This window comes from Equus przewalskii, chromosome 20, assembly GCF_037783145.1.
Source record: "Equus przewalskii isolate Varuska chromosome 20, EquPr2, whole genome shotgun sequence".
Classification (NCBI taxonomy): domain Eukaryota; kingdom Metazoa; phylum Chordata; class Mammalia; order Perissodactyla; family Equidae; genus Equus; species Equus przewalskii.
In genome coordinates, this window is record NC_091850.1 from 50,171,201 (window position 1) to 50,191,131 (window position 19,931).

The 19,931-nt window shown below is 40.3% G+C and overlaps 1 protein-coding gene across 2 annotated transcripts in view; it reads left to right on the forward strand.

The window, feature by feature from the left end:
* SEMA5A (semaphorin 5A) overlaps window positions 1–19,931 on the forward strand; it is a 460,685-nt gene that overhangs the window by 357,448 nt on the left and 83,306 nt on the right. For both annotated transcript variants that reach the window (XM_070587216.1, XM_008513162.2), the window contains exon 13: window positions 11,019–11,136. In XM_070587216.1, the coding sequence (XP_070443317.1) occupies window positions 11,019–11,136 (118 nt within the window). The remainder of the gene's footprint in view (window positions 1–11,018; window positions 11,137–19,931) is intronic.

Here is a 19,931-nt window from a genome sequence, read left to right on the forward strand (position 1 = left end):
CCAAGGCTGACATCTCTGTCCAATTACTACCTAAGTTATATCTGAATCATAACCCGTCTTCCAATCTTAGATTTCCAACAGTAAGAGAATTATTTACCAAGTTATGATATGCTTATTCAAGGATTGTTCACTCAGTGGCTTATTCTGAAGTCATTCTATGATGACCATGAAGACATCTGTGTGATATGAGAGTAATTGAAAAAAGCAGGACAACATTATGTGTATGCCATCATTACAGCTATTTAAAAAATAGGAGGAAAAGACAAAGTACATTCACCAACATGCTAATTACGACTGTGAAGGGCACATTGGAAGAGGAGGTCTGAGGTGGATCTTAGGCTGGAACACAGTGTCTTCCAGCAAAGTCACAAGGTAACACCCCCAGGTCCTGGGCAGGGTGGAAAAGCAGCGGTCAAAATGTGATAGGTAGAACATGAACATGCATGCAGTCGACTAGGACATTAAGAAACATAAAGCTTACTACTGTTTGTTGTGTAATAATTAGGGAGAAAAGTCGGTTTTGTGGGATCTGAAGCTTATGCAGTTTGGGAGGGATTCTCACTAAGGAAAAGAATATCAAATTATAAATACAAAATGACTAGGGCCACTCACAGAGCCTTAACAGGTCTCATGAAGTAAAGAAGTCTGTTTCCTTAACCTAATGGTAAATCCACCTTTGGCAATGATATAAACATATATTTTGACCCAAGTAGACAATAAAAACAAAGAAAATATATGAACATCATCTTGCAGAGACGCCATGGGCTGCCCCTACAATCATAGGCTTATGAGTACCATTTTTTCTTCTCTTCTTTTGCCAAATATTTTGCTGTAATCACATTGTTGTTTCAACGGAGAATGTTTTCAAGAACAGTCAAGTGTGCTAAAACTATTCCATAGGTCAAATCCAGTAGGAGAGGCTCTTAACCGTCCTTAGCTGTGCGGTAGCCAGCCTACGTTTGGGGTTCAGCTTTCTATTCAGTTTCCTCACACAGTGTGTTCCTGTTTCAGTCACTTAGATAAAGTTTGAAAATTGGTATATTTACCAACCTTTTGTACCTCAGCTGAGTTTGAGAAACACAACTAAAGAGCTCACAATGCAAGGTTTCATTATTTAACATCTACTCTACGGGCCTCCTGCTTTTGAGCTCCTGAGTTTAAAGCCATGTAAAGAACTGCATGGGGAAGCTTGGGCTGCAGCACTTTTCTCAGCTTCAGATCCTTGCACCTGAGTTATCCTGAGCTGCAGCACTTCGGCTTTTATACACTGGGTTTCCCCTAAAATTTTATTTGCAGCATAGTCTGATGAATTAATGGTTCTTATGGAAATAACCATTCCCACATGTCTGCAAATCAGGCTTGCGTATGGAAAGATCATGAGCCTTGGATTCAGGTGAATCCTAGATAAGCCTTTGCTTGGTATGTGATTTCGATCAGGTTACTCAATATGTTACTAAGGACAAAAAGACAGAGACTAAGTAATGGGTCTGGCACATAATAAGAATTTGGTACAAGATGGTTCCTTTCCTTTCTCATTTGATTATTCCGGTCAGTTCATGTAGGTCCTACTGAGCCAGCATTGCTAGTGAATGGTCTTTATTCATTCTCTCCACCCTCTGTTGAAGGCTTGACTTTAAATTTCCCTCTGTACCAAATGGAAGTCAAAAGCAACTATAAAAAGAAACACACACATAGGAAAAGAAAAGCAAAAATTCAAACTGCTCTTGTACATGTGCTTTGCCTTCTTTGCCAAGATATACTTCACGTTGCCACTGGACTAAACCGAAGGCAAACTGACCTATCAAGAATTTGTTTTTCCACCTTTAAACAATTTCGCATTGTCTGAGAGGTACAGCGCCCATCAGGCCAGATTCTGCTCCTTACATTAAATTGTTTACCTAGCTCTGGTCTGTCTGAGTAGATGGATTTTCTGGCAGTTTGTGAGACTCTACTGTGACCACATTCTGTGTGTAGGTGAATGATGGCAACCTGGCCCCATCCAGCTGGTAGAAGCATCTGCCAGTGGATATTCAGGAATCCCCTGTCTCAAGTGAACATGTATCTATACACAACGGTCTGAGAGTCAGGCACCAGTGGAGGCTGCACAGGGCCAGGTGTGAGGAAAGCCAAATGCTTACCTTTGCTGCTATTTCCAGGCCCATCCCAGCTGTTGAGGAGAGCACTAGAGGATCCGAGTGTAAGGTAGATGCCACGCTTGCCGTAATTGTTCTGCTGAGATGGCCAGATATTCTTCCTCAGAGTGGGCTATGCTCCAAGGAAAGATTCCTTGGCCTAAGCCTCATTCACTCAGTCTTGGGTAAACTGTTAAGTTGGATGAATTATAAGGAGTTAGAATCATATAAATTTTTTTTCCTCTGGACTTAGTGTCTTCTAAGGTCTTGTGTAAAAATTAAGATGTATTCCTTGACACCTTGTGCGTTCTTCAGATGTAACTGTTGACCCTTCAAACTCTCCTGTGTCTTCTGATTCTGCCCATTAAACCCTTGTTCCCACAAGGGTGTCCCTTGATGAAACATGAGACAAGAAGATATTATGTCTTCATGTTTACCCTTGATGGACCGGGGAGGAGAAGAGACTGTGGGAGAGTAGACTTGGAGGAACCTGTAATTACCACTATCTTACAGAACAGAGAACGTAGAATACTGAAAGTGTAGGCTTTTCCCCAAATGAAGGGACCAGTGATTCTTTTCTTTCCCTCTCAGGCGCATGGATACAGCATTTTCTGGTCATCACTCCCAGCAACTACTTCGACATCCCTGAGATGTGAAGGGCTCGTGTTGGCCATTCTTACTCTCTGTGCCCTCTCTGTCCTGGTTTTGGTCCTTGAGTATAAAACTGGCCATGGCTGAGGCTGCTTTCCTTGGAGAGCTTTATCCTGGGCACAGACTTGGCCTTTCAAGAAAGACTTTATGTTTGTTCTAGGGCAAAGTTCACAATGACTGAGGCCCACCCAGAGGCCAAGATAAACAGCTCAGGACTCTGTGCATGCCAAGTGGATGAAGCGGGTCCGTCTGTATCACGTCAGAAAGCAAATCTGGTCCCAAGCTGATCTCAGTTACTAGATTCCAGAACGCCCTTTTGTTTTGCTTATTTCAAATGCCGTTTACTCTTTTAACTGTTTTTTTTTTACTATCAATTTTCCCAAAATGCTTCACTGTAAAATTTATATCAATTTTGTTTAGTTTTAAAACATATTTTTCAGGAAAATTTGAGTGTTATATCTGCTTAATAAGATTTTAACTAAAAAGCATTTGCCTAGAATTACTGGCAGTACATATCAGTTATTTAAATTTAATATTAAAAGCAAATTGAAATGTGAAAAATCCTCATTGTACTTAACAATCCCATTTAATAATAAGCCTGCAGTGAACAGTTTTTAATATCTTTAAAGTTAGTGACTAATTGAAATTCTAGTTCATTAATTTCATCTATAAATTTTAGCATGTAACCTGAATTCTTATTAAATACCTTTAGCAAGTTATGCATAATGAGTATAAACGTGTATTTTTACTAGTAATTATATCTGTGTTTACTTGGCACATGTCGTCATTTTAAAAAATACTGTTACAATTGTGTCGTATCTCAGTTCTTCTTGGGGATTATAAATTAATCTAATAGATTTCACTATCTTACACATCCTATATGCCACAGCCAAATTTCCCTTGTCTAAGCAAAACCCAGACATTTTATGCACATCAGAACATTTCTCTGGAGCCTTAAGGAAACCTCCACCCAGCCAAGCTACCCACCTCCTGGATCATGCAGTGCACACATGGCTCTGGGACATCCTTCCTCAGGCTATGATGATAAGGGATGTGCTTCTCACTCAGCTAAACCCGAACTTCATTCAAAGGCCAGCCTGCACATCATCTCTTCCTGGCCCACCACTCTCTCCTCTGACTCCTGTAGCACCAATTGTCTGCGCTTCTCACTTAATAGTTATCCCATGCTATGTTGTTGTCAAACAACTTTCATGAATGTGTTCTTCCTCCCTCTCTAGTTCATTTCTGCTCCTTTGTGTCTTCAACACATAGCATTGTGCCTTGCACATGCAAGTAGTCAAAAAATTCATTGTGCGGGGGCTGGCCCCATGGCCAAGTAGTTAAGTTTTTAAGCACTCTCCACTTCAGTGGCCCAGGGTTTCACTGGTTCGGATCCTGGGCACAGACATGGCACCACTCATCAAGCCATGCTGAGGCAGCATCTCACATGCCACAACTAGAAGGACCCACACCTAAAATATGCAAATATGTAATGGAGGGCTTTGGGGAGAAACAAAAAAGTTGGCAACAGATGTTAGCTCAGGTGCCAATCTTTGAAAAACAAATCATTGTTAATTGATCCAAATGTGTAGTTGAATACTTTGCACCACTAAATAGAATGCATTGTGGTGTCTGACATTGCCTGATTAAATAAAGAACCCATGGTATTCAAAGATTTAGGATTTTGGGTATAGAATGTTTTCAAATACCTCAGAAGTCGATAGCATATAATAACATGTAATTATGGTTAGAGATTGATTAGACTAGCTATAAACATCCCATCTCAAAAAAACTTTGTTTTTCTTATTTAGTACATGATATAATTTAATTCTTAAGACAGCCCTTTTAGGTAAGTATTATCATGCCAGTTTTGCAGAAAAGGAAACTGAAGAAAATATAGGTTCCAGTTGGATTTACCAATTGAAGGATTAGTTTATGTCTTAGAATGCGTTCTTGGAAGGTTATTGTCTAATTAGAATTTTTTCAGTCATATTTCTTGTAAGGTTTTTTTAATTTTTTTCTTGAGGAAGATTAGCCCTGAGCTAACTACTGCCAATCCTCCTCTTTTTGCTGAGGAAGACTGGCCCTGAGCTAACATCCATGCCCATCTTCCTCTGCTTTATATGTGGGATGCCCACTACAGCATGGCTTTTGCCAAGCGGTGCCATGTCCGCACCCAGGATCCAAACCGGTGAACCCCCGGCTGCCGAGAAGCAGAACGTGCGAACTTAACCACTGCACCAGCAGGCCAGTCCCTCTTGTAAGATATTTTTTAGTACAACTCTTAAAGTAAAAGTGGATTCTGACATATATGGCAACATGGTGGTTAAGAATAAGATGCCCCAGGTTGTCTTAGGAATTAAGGCAAGGATCGTTCATGAACGAGTAAATCGATCCTTCCCACTACCATCAAATGGGAATAGAATTAAGTACTGACATTTGACACATGGCTTGCACAGTATTTGGGAAGCTCTTTAAAGTGTGCAGCGCTTCCAAGGAGACCCTAATTCTTTAACAGGGCTCCAGGGCTCTGCTGTTTACGACTCAAGTCAGCCAAAACCTAGCCTCCTTTTATTCAGTTCTTCAAACCCTCCTATTTCCCTCCCACGTGAGCACCTTCCTCAGGCTGAACATGCTGCCAAAATGTTCTGGTTTTGCTGATACTCATCAAATGGATCACTTCTATTTAGCTCATTAGTCCTAGTTTAAATGCCGCTCCCCACCTATTACCTGACCCCAGACCCACCCAACTAAATGGGGTTCTCCCTTTTGGTCTTTCCTTTGCAACTGATTGTTGACATTTATCTGTGTAATCGATTAATGTTTATTTCCTTTACTAAAAGGTAAATTGTTTGGGTGCAGTGTCTGTATCTGTTTTGTTTGCCACCATATATACCCCCACCACTTTCAAAGTCTAGTTCATGGCAGGTGCTCTTAAGTATGTGCTGAATGAATAAATGATTGAAGCACTTTTAACATCCCATGTTTAATGAATACATTCCGTTAATATGGCAAAAATTCTTAATATCAAAAATAAACTGATATAAAGACAATTAGTGTGGCAGAAACACACCAGATAACATCATTGATACTTAGATAATCTAATATACAAGAGGATCATGTTCAGTAATTAGCTCCAATTTTTCAGAAGTACAGTGAAGAGATTCTAATGAATATGTCTATTTTGCTTGTTATTCAAATTAGTAAATAGCATAACTGCAAACTTTAAAATGTAAATGAAGAATTCAGATAAATATTAATACCCATTTAGCTCTAAAATATACTTAATAAATGTGTTTTCAAATAACCTTTCAGATTCTGGCCAGCGTGTTTTCTGAATTCAGATATGTTGAAATACCAGGATAACATATCAAATGAGAATAATCTAAGGTTATTAACAAAATAAGGAGAAGTTTTTATTACAAAGATTTACTATACAAAGAAAAAGAGTTTCAAAGTGGACTAAAGAAAAGCCGCTTTCGTGATGGCTGCATTCATAGGAAGTCCATGGTTCTCCACACAGTCTCTTTAAAAGACCCACCTTCCAGAAATAAAAAGTTATGAAGACTGATTTTTCTTAAAGTCTAATTTAGAATAAAGGTAGCGCTCATCAGATTTTGCCCATGGTTTAAAATATTTTAAGCGAGGAAAACTTATTTATATATCAATGGTATTTTTTAGTGAATGGGCATTTGTGTTTGTAGGGAAGTTTTAGTATTTTAAGGGATAAGTGGAATGTCAAGGACATGCAGAACCGTCAGCATTATCGGAAGAAAGTAATGTTTTTGCAAGCAGATTTCATTTAAAACAGTGTAGAGTAGTTCACGTTACCCTGCATTTCAGTTCTCCAGGCAGCTTTGCAAGAGGGAGCCTGGAGCAGAGTTAGGCAGTGGGAGAAGTTTTCCCCTTTTTGGAATCTGATTTTGTCTAATGTTGCTTTAATAAGAAATGTGAAAAGGAGTGCGGGCCTTGTGACTAATTCTCCAAGTGTAGTTCTGCCCTGTTTGCCCACCGATGTGAAAGAGGGACCATGCACAGAGAATTCCGATGTGTGATGGACTCTGTGGCATTCCACCAGCAAGGAGTGACTCTGCTTCACTTTGGCTCATTTAGGGGTTTGGTCACATCTCACTGTTGCAGCCAGATGAGGGCACGGCAGGAAGCAGGGTTCTCAATCTCCACCCTTTGCCCAGGTCTGTCTTACAGGTCTCAGTTGAAGGCAACTCATTATGGATATTTTCCTACAGAACGGTGTCTGCACAGGCAGCCTTACTCAGGGAGAATTTACTGACCCTGAGCCTAGATACACTATGTGAGATGTCTTATTTCATAGATACAAAAATGTACCCTTTGCATGGTTTTACTTACTCATTGGTTTATTCTCATCTTTCCTATCTCCTGTAAAAAAAAAAGAGAGAGAGAGATATTATTAAATCAGTTGTGTGACTTAAAAATGATGAGTTCTTAGGGCCAGCCGCGTGGCACAGTGGTTAAGTTCCCATGTGTCCCTTCGGTGGCCCGGGGTTCGCCGGTTCAGATCCTGGATGTGCACCTCTGCACCGCTTGGCATGCCATGCTGTGACAGGTGTCCCACGTATAAAGTAGAGGAAGATGGGCACGGATGTTAGCTCAGGGCCAATCTTCCTCAGCAAAAAGAGGAGGATTGGCGGCAGATGTTAGCTCAGAGCTAATCTTCCTCAAAAAAATAAAGAAATAAATAATAAAATAAAATAAAACAAAAAAATGATGAGTTCCTAAAATTGAGAAATTTTGGATATGTCTATATAGTATAAATAAAGATTAAATTCTACCCAGTGGAACTGATCATTGAAATGAGTTTTTATTTTAAAAAGTCAATTATTAGAAGTTATATTCCCAAACCTCAAGAACTAGAGATTTTGAAAAGCTAGTGCTCACGCTCTCTGTTGTAAACTTGTGTTTGAGAAAGATGTTATCCGAATTCAATAGAAAAAGGAAAAAGAAACCATACACAGCTTCCTTGTTCTTAATTCTAAGCCATGGATCTTTTTGTGTTGGTGTGAAGTTTGAGAAATTTAGATTAAAAGTGTATGTTTTTTGTTCTTTTGTTTTTAATTTTTAGTACGGGAGGAAAGGAGACTTGATAAAATACATTTCAGATGGATCAAAGATAGTGAGGCAAGTGAAATAATACCGTAGGAGAATCAAAAGTAATTGTGGGTAAATGTTTTTATGATTTTTAGGTATGGAAGCTCTTTCTAAGTATGGCACAAAATCCAATCCTATGAAGGAAAGATTCATTAAATTCACTGCAGGAAACTTTGAAACATTTATATCTCAAGAAAAAAAAAATTTGGTGACAAATGAGAAAAGTATTTGAAATACTATTAACAGAGGATTAATTTTTTAATAGAGAAATTTTTGCTTCCAATGACCAGATAAAAATAGTGAAACCAATGACCCAATCAAAAAAGCAAAACAAAATGAAACCAGGAATTGTTTATAAATAGGAAGTTTACAGAAATGGAAATACAGATAATCAGTAAGTGCTCACACACACTAAATGGAGCAAGTCTTAATCTCACGACTAAATAAATAAAAAAGGTAGCTAGAAAATTGTTTTTCCTCTCTCAGACAGGGCTAAGTTAAAAAAAAATAGGCAATATGCAGCATGAAAGAGGGAGAAGAGATAAAGGCATCCCCCATATTGTTGGTTGGTACAAAATTATTAATATCCATAACTTTTAACCCACCAGTTCCACTTGTAAGAGTTTAGCATGTAGAAAATATGAACACGCATGTGCATTACAGCCTTGCTTTTAAAGGATTTAAATAAGTGTTAAGGCATCAAGGTAACAGAATACACCACAGGCATTAAAAGGAATAAAGTAGATCTGTATATACTGGCAAGGAAAGTCTCATGATATATTTTTATGTGTAACAATTAAAACATGAGGCTGTGTGTACAATCCCCTTTGCATGTGTTACATGCATTGTTGTACATATAAACCACAGCAACCAAATATACATTTATGTATAGATATATCCACTCATGCACACTTATTTGAATAGGGAAAGTATCTCCAAAATGTATAAACGTGTGAACAGTTGCCTATTTCTAAGGAAAGGAGACTTTTACTTTTTCTTTATAAGTAGTTTGTTTGATTTTTTTTGCATGAAAGTAAAATGTATGTGTTAAAGTAATTAAGAAGGAGGCCATTAGACTGGCGAGGCTGTAATGCCTTGGTGGCCTTGGTGAGCAAACCAAAACCCAAGCCAGAGTCAATGCACTCGCATCTGAGAAAATGAAATTTTAAGAACAGCGATCACAAACAGCCAACTAGGCTTTTCCTAATAAGGCAACCATCTACGCTGTAGCCAGTCAAATCATTTCCTTGCTTTGCTTCCCTGTCTTCTCCATAAAATCCTCCCTGTTAGCTCCTCCTGCAGGTGCAGCACCCCTAACCATCTTGGGTTTGGCACTGCCCAATTTGAATCAATGTATGCTCAAAGAAACTCTTGGAAATTTTAATGTGCCTCAGTTTACCTTTTAAAATGTGCACGGCCACTTATCAAAAGGTTCTATTAAGATTATCTCGACAGGTAATTGTTTCCAACCCCTTCCCACCCAACCTAGTCCTGCTGTGAGAAGCTCCGATTTTAACCGTTTCTGATTGAACTTCTTTGGGTGGCTAATAAATAATAATTGAATAGTAACGTAATAAATAATAGTTTTATACCTGTATTGCTTGAGGTATTGTCTTTAGAGAAATCTTCCCCAGCTGTGGGACTTCGACCTTGCCTTTCTCTGCTTTGGTTTCTTCATTTTGAAGTGGAATAAATGTAATAGCCACTGAGACCCTATATTTGTAAGGTCCTATGAGGTTTAAATGAGCTAATAGAGGTCAAGTTCTTAGAACAGCACTTTATAAGTGGTTAGCATATTCGATGTGTTAATTAGGATTATTTTCTGTCCTTAATATTGACGACATATTATTACTTATACTGCCTCCCTGGCCCCATGTTTGATAGCTACGCTGTGGTTTCTAGTCCTACTCTCGGTTCACTGGTAGCTCTACGACAGTCTCCCTTGCTGTAAGTGCACCCTACTTCTGAGAAGACCCTGGCACTTCCATGGGGTATTCACCTGCCTTCCTCACATCGTTTCACACATCTGACCTCTTGACCTCTTCCCCCTTCACAGAGAGAGTCCCCAGGTGTTCAGTGCCCTGCTTGCCTGTGGGGTCACCTTCTGTATGATTTTGACCCTGTCATTGTCATCTCTATCTGCTTCCCTCCATCCCCATCCGCCACCTTTTGTATTTATAGCATAGCAGACAAAATCTTCATCTAATCATGCCCCTGATTGTGTGTGAACTCTTTCATTTAGACAAAACTAATGTAAAATATGTACCATCTACAATACTTCTGATATAATTTGCTGAATCTTGTAGTCAGAGCTGTATTAAACTGTTATTAAAATGATATTTTTAATCATTTTTAAACTACGGTACTCAAAAGGAAGACTTCTCTATTTTATTAAATTTGGAGTAACCATGTTGAAGGGTTTGGGGTGTATTTTCCTCTCCTTGGACCAATTTCTTAAATTTTCTTTGCCTCAGTTTTCTCATTAACAAAGTAAAAACAACAATACCTCACTCATTATAGTTGTTTTAACTGTCTAAATGATATAATAATTTGATGTATCACAGTAGGTGTTCAACAAATGGCATCTGTTACCATGGTGATGATGATGATAATAGTGATGACAGTGATGATGGTGGTAGTGGTGATGATGATGACAAATAAAGGGAAGATGTTAATACCTCCCTATAGAAGTTGTTTGTGTCTAAATGATATAATAAATTTATATATCACACTACGTGTTCAACAAATAATGCCTGTTATTAGGAGGATGACAATGATGATGATGGTAGTGGTGATAACTAGTATTTTTCAGCATTGCAAAATTCTGACTTTAGCTTTGCTCATGACACCAGAAGGCTCATGTTTCCCAGATAGTCTTTTAGTCATCTGCCCTGCATCTTAGAAAATAAATAGATATTTCAGCCAAAATTAATTGTTTAATTTTAATTGGCTATTTGCTGGCATATGCAGATAGCCCTGTTCTTTAGTGTGCAGACTAAAACTTTGTTTCTCGTATAGTGCCTATGTGAACTCATTGGCGCCAGGTTTGCCTTAGCTTGCATCTGTTGTGGTGAAACTGCCTCTCTGTTAACCCTTATGTATTTTCAGCACCTGCATTGGGGCCCAGGACCCTTACTGTGGCTGGGATGTGGTGATGAAGAAATGCACAAGTCTTGAGGAGAGCCTGAGCATGACGCAGTGGGAGCAGAGCGTCTCCGCCTGTCCTGTAAGTGTCCACCTTCCCTGACCTCTGAAAACATGTCCATGGGAACCCAGCTCTCCTACCATCCTACCCTTCACTTCAGTAGTGACCACATATTTTCTTGTTTCAACCTTTCCTGCAAACTCTGTCTTTACTCTCTTAACTCATTCAGCTCTTAGCTTGCACAAGAGCCACAGAGGATGCTGTCCTAAGCTTTCTGCCTATTTTGATGAGAAATATCTTAAGAGGAGACACTGCTGGTTTGAAGATGGGGTGTAATCTCTGTTTTATTCTTGGATTTTTATCTCCAGAGTTTGGTGTGGACTCTTCTGCCCTTTGTAGCATTAATAAAATAGTAACCTCCATACCCATCAATTTCCCTTGGGAGCTGTAATTTCAGAAGCTGAAATAAGTAGAGTTTTTACAAGAATAAACCATTGAATCCCGTGTGGGACAGTCTGGAAGATGCTGGTTGGGGTCATGGGAGGGTCTGGGAAAAACAGCCTAATGTACATTCTCACAATGCGTCCTGCAGGAGGAGGAGAAACCCGCCTGCACTGAGACCGGACTCTGAATCCAGGCAGATGCCGCAACTTCCATTGTCAATTTATTTGTTTGGGTCCTCACTTGTAAGAATCAGCTTGTTTGGTTTTTTTCCTTTGTCTTTAGAACCCTTAATCAAGTAATCTCAAATTCTTTTTTCTGTTCTCAGAGAATATGAGCAACAGCTATTAACTTCCACATTTTTGAAAATGTCTTAAGTCACTCTGCTGTCATATAACTGCTGATCTCTGTGGCTGTCAGTTCTGGCATACCTCTCAAGACAGAGGGGAGAAGAGAAGTGGCACAGCCCACTATTTGAAATCTGTGCTGTCTCTCCCATACAGCACGACTGCCTGAGGCATCTGAACAGTCCATCTGTTTCCCATCAAGGATGATGCTCTTTCCATTTTCTACATCACATGTTCATGAAGCCTGACCTTCAATTTGTGGGGGAAAATCAGGCAGAGTGACATGAGGAAGGCTAGAGCTATTAAAACAACTGTCATTGCCCAAGGTTGACGCGAGACCTAGGCCTTTCACAGCACAGGTGGATGTACCCCCACATCCAGGCACTGGACGTAGATTTGCAGTGGAGTTAGTGCTTTGGGTTATTTATCTTCAGATCTCTGATTTTAGAAGCAAACTTTTCTGCAGTGTCTCTTGAAATTGGTTAGAAAAATGCCAGTGTGTGTAGTAAGTCCCTTCTCATTTTTGAACAATTCTCTAAAAGCACAAAGGTGTTCACCTTAAATTCTTTGCAGCTAGAGAAAACATAAAGTGCAATATCTGAGAAGTAGCCCTAAAGTATGGATGTGTATTTTAGAAGAATCAGTGCTTCTTCTTGTAGATGTTTGGCCTTGCATTTTTCATGGTAAAAAGGGCGAAAGACTATAATAGCAGTTCTTAAGTGATAAGGACTCTGGTCTAGGACTCAAGGTTATTTTAGTGGCTATCTGAGATGTGCTTAATTATATAATGGGAAATGTACACTCACCCACTTGGTTTATAACAAATATGTGTCTTGTTTATTTCTACAATCAAAAATTGGAGATGATACAATATTTAAGAAGTGACCAGAAGGTTGTCACTATAGTTGTTTCCTGTTACTGAGGAGACAGCTTCTGTTATAAACTCAAAGGAAGGTCAAAGGGAGATGTGGACCTGCCCTGGTGTCAGAGCTGCCCTCTCCATCTCTGCTTTAAAAATGTGGCGGAGATGTGATCTCTGATTCACTGTTCATAAAACACACATAACAAGATCTTTTTGCTGGTACAAGGTGACTTTTGTTATAGAAAACCAGCCCTATCATCTCACTCAATGTAATTTGTCATTTGTCAGGATACACTTTTGATAAAAATATGCAAAGCATCCAACAACAGACGATAAATTGTCACTTTGAACAAAACACAGTGAAGAAAATCATGTATTTTTCTGATTTATGTTGGCTACTGTATAGAAAATGGGAAATCCCGTATTACCCGACTTCTATTTTAATTATAAAAATCTAAAATTTTTTAGATTAAAACTAAAATTTAATTATAAAAATTCTAAAAATCTCTTAGAAAGAAATGAGTTAGACGAAAATCATTAGCATCAACATAGAGAAGTCTTAATTTAGGTATTTTAAAAACTCATTAAAAATATAATTTGCTCCTATTTTTTTATTTTTGACTGAAATGGAAAAAAGGATTCATTTTATTGGCGAAATCTACCATATTCCACTTCTGATATGCCATTGGTTGTGAAGTATACTACTATTTCATATGTTGCTTGGCAAAAAAAAATGCTGCCATGGACTGCAACATGCCAACTGATTTTAGAGATGTTAAAAAGTACATACATAAATCTTGTAACCAGTTAAATACTTTTCTTTCTTTATCTACATATCTTTATCCAAAGAAATGAAGCTTTATAAGCTGAGGGATTTTTTTAATAAGACCGAAGTATCCTATATCCAGTGTAAAAGCCCAAGTTGAATAATGAAAGAAGAGTTCCTCTTACATTGAGCTCAATACGTTAGAGCAATGTTGACTATGATGAGTTAACATCAGACCCTCTTGTGGGAACCTCCCAAGGAGATCTTCACAAACTCGGACCAAAGACAGCACAACTGAGTTTCCCAAAGTTAGTGTTCCAGTCAAACCCCAAGCAGAGACTGTGCTATGGGGCTTAGATCCTCTGCTTTCCAGAGAGTTCAAGTTGGTGATGGGACCCCCTAGAAACCTTCCCAGGACTTAGTGACCGAAAGACCTATTTTCCACTAAAAGATCCCTTTTTAAAAATGTTCATAGATTTCTGTTGCCCAGGAAACCGAGAAATAGCTGACTGACAGGTTGATTAACATTCTTTTTGCTTATATAATTGTAATTGGAAACATTGTTCTCAGTTTAAGATATTTGAAGTGCTTGAGTAAGATCTAAGTTGACATATCTAGAGTGATTCAAGTAATACACGTGTCGTTCATTACTTGTAATGTTACTTCACAAAGATAGCATAGTCATAATAAACTACCTGAGCTTTATTTATGCATCAGTACCATCTACATCCTTTGTAGGTACATGATTCCCAGCATACCTTGTCATATAATGAGTCCCTGTTCCAAAATTCATTGTGCCATAACTAGCAAGATACGTAAACTAAATAAGCACCTAAACGTCTCACAGTAATAGGATTCTTCCCTAGCTTCTGTGTAATCAGCATCTGTAGAGTGAAAGTGGACTTTAGCAACTATTGGGCCCAAAGCCCTCCATTTGGATGGCAGCACCATAGACCAGAGTCTAAAGGGTTTACACAAAGTTCTAAAACTACGTTGGGAAAGAGATCAGGACTTAAATCCAGTACTTCTGACATTATCCCCAATCTACATGACAATGCCATTCTCAGCAGTCAACATCTCCCCAAAGCAGTGACTGACAGGTGGACCCAGTGGTAGGTAACCTGGTAGTCACACTGCATATTATGCTTATATAGCCTGCAAGGTATTACTTCTGAATTTTGTAATGAAATCTACTATGAAAGAAGGAAAAGGGAACTACAGTTGTCTGTCTAGACCATGTGCTTAGTGCCGTGTCAGGCAACTTGCAATGGATTATCTCATGTAATTTTCATGATGACCTCCAGGAATGGACATTATTGCTTCCATTTTATAAATGAAAGAACTGGAACTCAGAGGCGATAAAGATTGCCTCTGTTTATCCACCCCATCAGAGGCCACACAGCGCTCCAGCTTAGTTCTCCTCAAATGTGCTATCTTTCTTTCATGTAATTCATTTATAGAGATAGACTTAGGGATGATATTAAGTTGATGTCATAACATGAGACCAGCCTTTCCAAGGAGCATATCCAATATCCTGTTTTGTTACAACCTCTGACAGAGGTGCATGAAACTTTGAAAGCAAATAAAGGAAGATCTTTTAACTTCTGAAAAAACATCCAAATAGGAAATATAAGACTTCAATTTAGTCATAAGAGAATGATGGTTGGAGGACAGTAAGAACCTAAAGATGTATTCCAGGGACCTCTGTCCTCATCAAATGCATCTGCGTCCTTGGTCAGTTGGGAATTAATGAATGAATCAAACGTGGGATTATGGATTATGGTTGTTAACAAAACTGGATCTTCCTTAGCTCGCTCTTGGAAGTCCACTATTTCCTAGGTAAAGGTGTTTCCTGGGTGAAGGGAACTTTGCTATTACACAATTGGTGGTAAAAGTATATGAAGTTGATTTCCATGAGACTCTCACCAAAGAAGGATCTCAAAACCGCATCACGGAACGAAGCGGCTGAGATCATAGGCTCTGGATTTAGCTTGTTTAGACTGATTCTTGGGTCTTTTACAACCAGTGTGACTTTGAGCAAATTGAACCACATCTGAGCCTCAGTTTTCCTATCAGTCAAATGAGAAGTAGATACTAGGGATGTTCTCAAGATTCAAAGAGTTAATACATGTAAATGACTCAGGGCAGTGCCTGGCATCCGCTAAACAACCTATACATGGTTTAGGTTTCACTGTGGCTCAATATTTAATATTTAATAATATTAGAGCATATGCCCCAGACAGAAAGTCATTTGGCGGAAACTCAGAAGTTTGTACAACTGCAGAGAATTTATTCTAATAGCTTCATTTCTGATGCCTAAGGAAAGCTGAGAAAACATAAAAATACTTACTCATATGGGAAAGTAAAGCAGCAGAACGTACCCTATTATTCATGGATCTATTTCCTAGGCAGATTCTCAAACTAATATACTCAGGGTCAAAACGAGCATGTGGTTAAATGCAATGCAGAGAGCCCTCATCCAGCTGTCCCCGTGCTTTTCTGAATGGTGCAAGTTCTTGTTGCTCCGAAATTTAATAGAACCACTGCAGTGGCCCTGGGTTGAAAATACTCTCCCTCAAAGTCTGCAGCTACCCCACCACTGGCTAAAAAATAACCATTTTATATTTTCTGTCTCATTCCTCTCCATTATTTCATTAACTGTCACTTATTTCAAATTCTCTCTCTTTTCCTCTGTCACTGTTATCAACTCATCTTTGCCCAGCCATACATTTGGAAAGAGAACATTTAGAACATTTACAGCATCTCTTTGCCTAAGACCCTGGTATCTTATGCCAGTGCCAGAAGATTTTTTAAAAAAGGATGTCTAGCGCAGTGGTTCTTAACTGCAGGAAATTTTGTCCCCAGAGACATTTAGCAATGTTTGGAGAAATTTTGGCTGTCGCAACCATGGATGGTGGGGTACTGGCATCCAGACAGTTGGGGCGGGGATGTCACTAAACAACCTACAATGCACGGGGCAATCCCCACAGCAAAGAATTATCCATCCCAAATGTTGGTAGTGCTGAGGATGAGAAACCGTGGTGTCGTGGAAAGGAAAAGGCAGACCAGCATTTCCAGTTACATCTTCCACCTTGCTAGTTGTGCAATCTTTAGCAATTTTATAAAAATATCCTTAAATCTTGGTTTGCTTTTTCTGTAAAAATAGTGTATAAAGATCATATCCAGGGGCTGGCCCCGTGGCCGAGTGGTTAAGTTCGCGCGCTCCGCTGCAGGCGGCCCAGTGTTTCGTTGGTTCGAATCCTGGGCACGGACATGGCACTGCTCATCAAACCACGCTGAGGCAGCGTCCCACATGCCACAACTAGAAGGACCCACAACGAAGAATATACAACTATGTACCGGGGGGCTTTGGGGAGAAAAAGGAAAAAAATAAAATCTTTAAAAAAAAAAAAAAAGATCATATCCAATAAGACAACATTTACCTAAAAGAAATTGAATTCCCTGTGAGGAGGGCCTTAGAAAAGACTATTTTCATTCTACAATGATGGGGAGGCTGCAGTTTGGGAAGGCACTGGGTGAGCAGGTCCCTTCTTTCTCGAGCCTTCTCCTCTTGCTCACAGGAGCATCAAGCATCACATCCTCACTTAACAGTATCCAAAGCAGGAATGACGAAAAGGAGCAGAGAAAAGAGTGTTCTCCTCTTGTCTAGAGGAAGTAGTTTCTGGAAGTCTCTTGCAGTCTCTTCTTGAGTCTCATTGACCAGCACCAGGTCATATGTCCATTCTTAGATTCTGAACTGGCCCATGACTGGCTTAGACAAGTCGGGATTCGCCCCCTGGCCTGGGGCCTGTCCTGTTTAAGGCCATGGCTAGTGGTGCCAACTCAACCTGCCACAGATAGCTACTCTCCCCTGGAGAATGGTGAGGAATAATGCCCATGATGAATGGAAAACTCCTTTTACTCAAAGGATTTCCTTCATAAAAAGTGTCTACCCTGCCTGGGTTCTTGCCTTTGGCTCTTGGGGCTGTAGAAACTGAAATTCTCAAGTTCCCTCTAGGAAAGGAGATTTATTTTAAGTGAGCATGTGAGTTGGAACCAGACCCCGAAAGTAGTCAGAAGTCAAGAGCAGTGATTCCGGCCCTTTCTCTCCGTGTCTGTCTGTCTGTCTGCCTGTTTTTCTCTCTTGCACTTGGTGTGTCTACCTGTACCTTCCCTGTATTCATTTCTTTTCTGTCACCTTACTGATAAATTTAGTTTGTACAAAGCCTACCTCAGCTGTGAGTTTGACTTGTGGCCTTGTAGTTCCATTTCCACAAGTCACTGACTTATTCTTTCAGTTTGCCAATTTCTAAGTATGTTTCCATCATGAAATGTTCTCTTTCAACATTCTGAATGATTTCTGTTTCCATCTTCATTCACTTGTCACCGTTATATTGTATTTCCTCCTAGCCTCACAAATCTTTGATTTTTCCTCCTGATTTCATATAGCTGAAGAGATCTTAACAATCTCTGTTCCCATTTCCTTTGTGTTTTAGATGAAGAAATGGAGCCCAAGGGGGCTTTGAGAGAATCTTCTTTGCCCCTAATCCTCTAATCCATCCCCAAATAATCTGTCCTTTCAAAAGTTTCCAGTCAATATTGGGGGGGGTGGGTTTATAAACCTTCAAAAATCACAACAGCATCCTCCACCTACATTGCCCCTCACACTTTCACGAGAAAGAGGCAAACGGAAGGGACCAGATGTCTCAGAGAGCCTCTTGTAGACAGCGAAATAGCTTGCTGTGCTGGTCAGTCCCTGTTCCCCCTCCCCATGCATTCTCCACCCCAAGGGCCTGACCTTCCCCATTTCTAGATTGTTCTTTCTTCTCCTGGGCTTTCTTGTTATCTTGGGTTTAGCCAATAGGAGCCATGGCAGGAGGAGAGAGGTTGGGGTATTTCTTCCTTGCCCTTCTCCAGCTCAGGCTGCAGCTCTGGCAGAGGCTCCATGCAGCTGTGGCAGCAGCTCCTGTCAGGCCGCTCCCACCAGGCTCTGTCTGGCCCTCACTCAGCCCTTGTAACCTGACCTCCCCTGTCCCTGACAGGCCTAGCATCCTCACAGCTCCCTGGGTTCTTGGCCCTGGGCAGCTTTAGCATCCCTAGATGGTCCCTTTCGCCCAGCCTGCACTTCTGCCCAGAGTGCCTTCATTGTATTCTCTTCAGAATCCCATGGACTGTGGTTCTGTTTCCTGCCAGGTTCATAAATGCAATTACTTAAGACTCAGATTTTCATCTCTGGGACCTCACCTATATCATGAAGCCTTGTTGTTTTATGCTTTGTAACTTGTGGGGCTCCCTTTTCCTGACATTCCAGTAACATTCTGGAGGATTCTGGCTTCTTCTGGACTGGCTTAGAGTCTAGTTCACAGAAAAGCAGGGCTGCAGAGGAGAATGTTTTATGTAAAATTGTAGGGTCAACAAAATGTGTTAAACTACGTGGATGTTGGTATTCCCAGTAAATATACTATTTTTGTTGGTTGGTCACGTTGTTTAGCTTTAAGAATTCCCTTACTTTTAAGCTCTTTAGGTTTTTGCACCATTTTCAATGGCCTGTGACATGCACAAGTGTGTGTGTGTTTGGGGTGTTAGAAGGGACAACCACCTGCCCATACATCATACACAGGGCAGCCCCGTGGCACCATCCAATCCTGTGCTCAGAAATCCTTCTTTGCACAGTTTACCCATTCACCCATAACTAGCTCAGTAGAGAACACCTCGATCGTGTACAAATCCAGCCAATGAACCACACCTGTCAGCAATTTGAATAAAAGTTATGAGATGTTTCCAATGTAAAAATATCCCAAACATAGAGACTTCTCTTCTTCTTGTCCTTCTGTGAGAATTCTTGCCCTCAATTTCCACTTCCAGCCAAACACCTACATCCCAGAAGCAGACGGGGAGGCTGCAGATCTGTGGATACTTGAGAACTAAGCTCCCTGTCATCCAGATCCAGGTCTTGTCTCAGGTAGAGCGTTGTTCAGATGCTGTGAAGGAGGCATGTGGAACGTGGTTGTGTTTCTGAAACCAAGTAGAACTCAGCCTCATTGCACAGGATCCATGCAACACTTTTACCTCTAATGGGCTCTTAAGTAGACTGTAGCCCATATGCCAGCCCCTTGACAAGTACTCAGGTGTTATTTTCCTTAGGCCCCAGCACAGCATAAGGGGAGAAACTCTTGTCACTCCTCTTTACCAGGGAGGGAATCTCCCCCATTAGAGCCGGTAGCTGGTGGGTCAAGACCCATACCCAGCCCTGTGTGGCACCCTGAGGGCAGAGCAGGGGTGGGGAGCTGGCTCTACATGGCTTCCCAAAGCAGTGTTCATCCGGCCCCAGACTCACAGCAGCTCACAAAATAAGAGTAATGACTGATATGAATAGTCAAAATAGTATGGGGGCTGGCCTATTGGCATAGTGGTTGAGTTTCCCTGCTCTGCTTCAGCAGCCTGGGGTTCATGGGTTTGG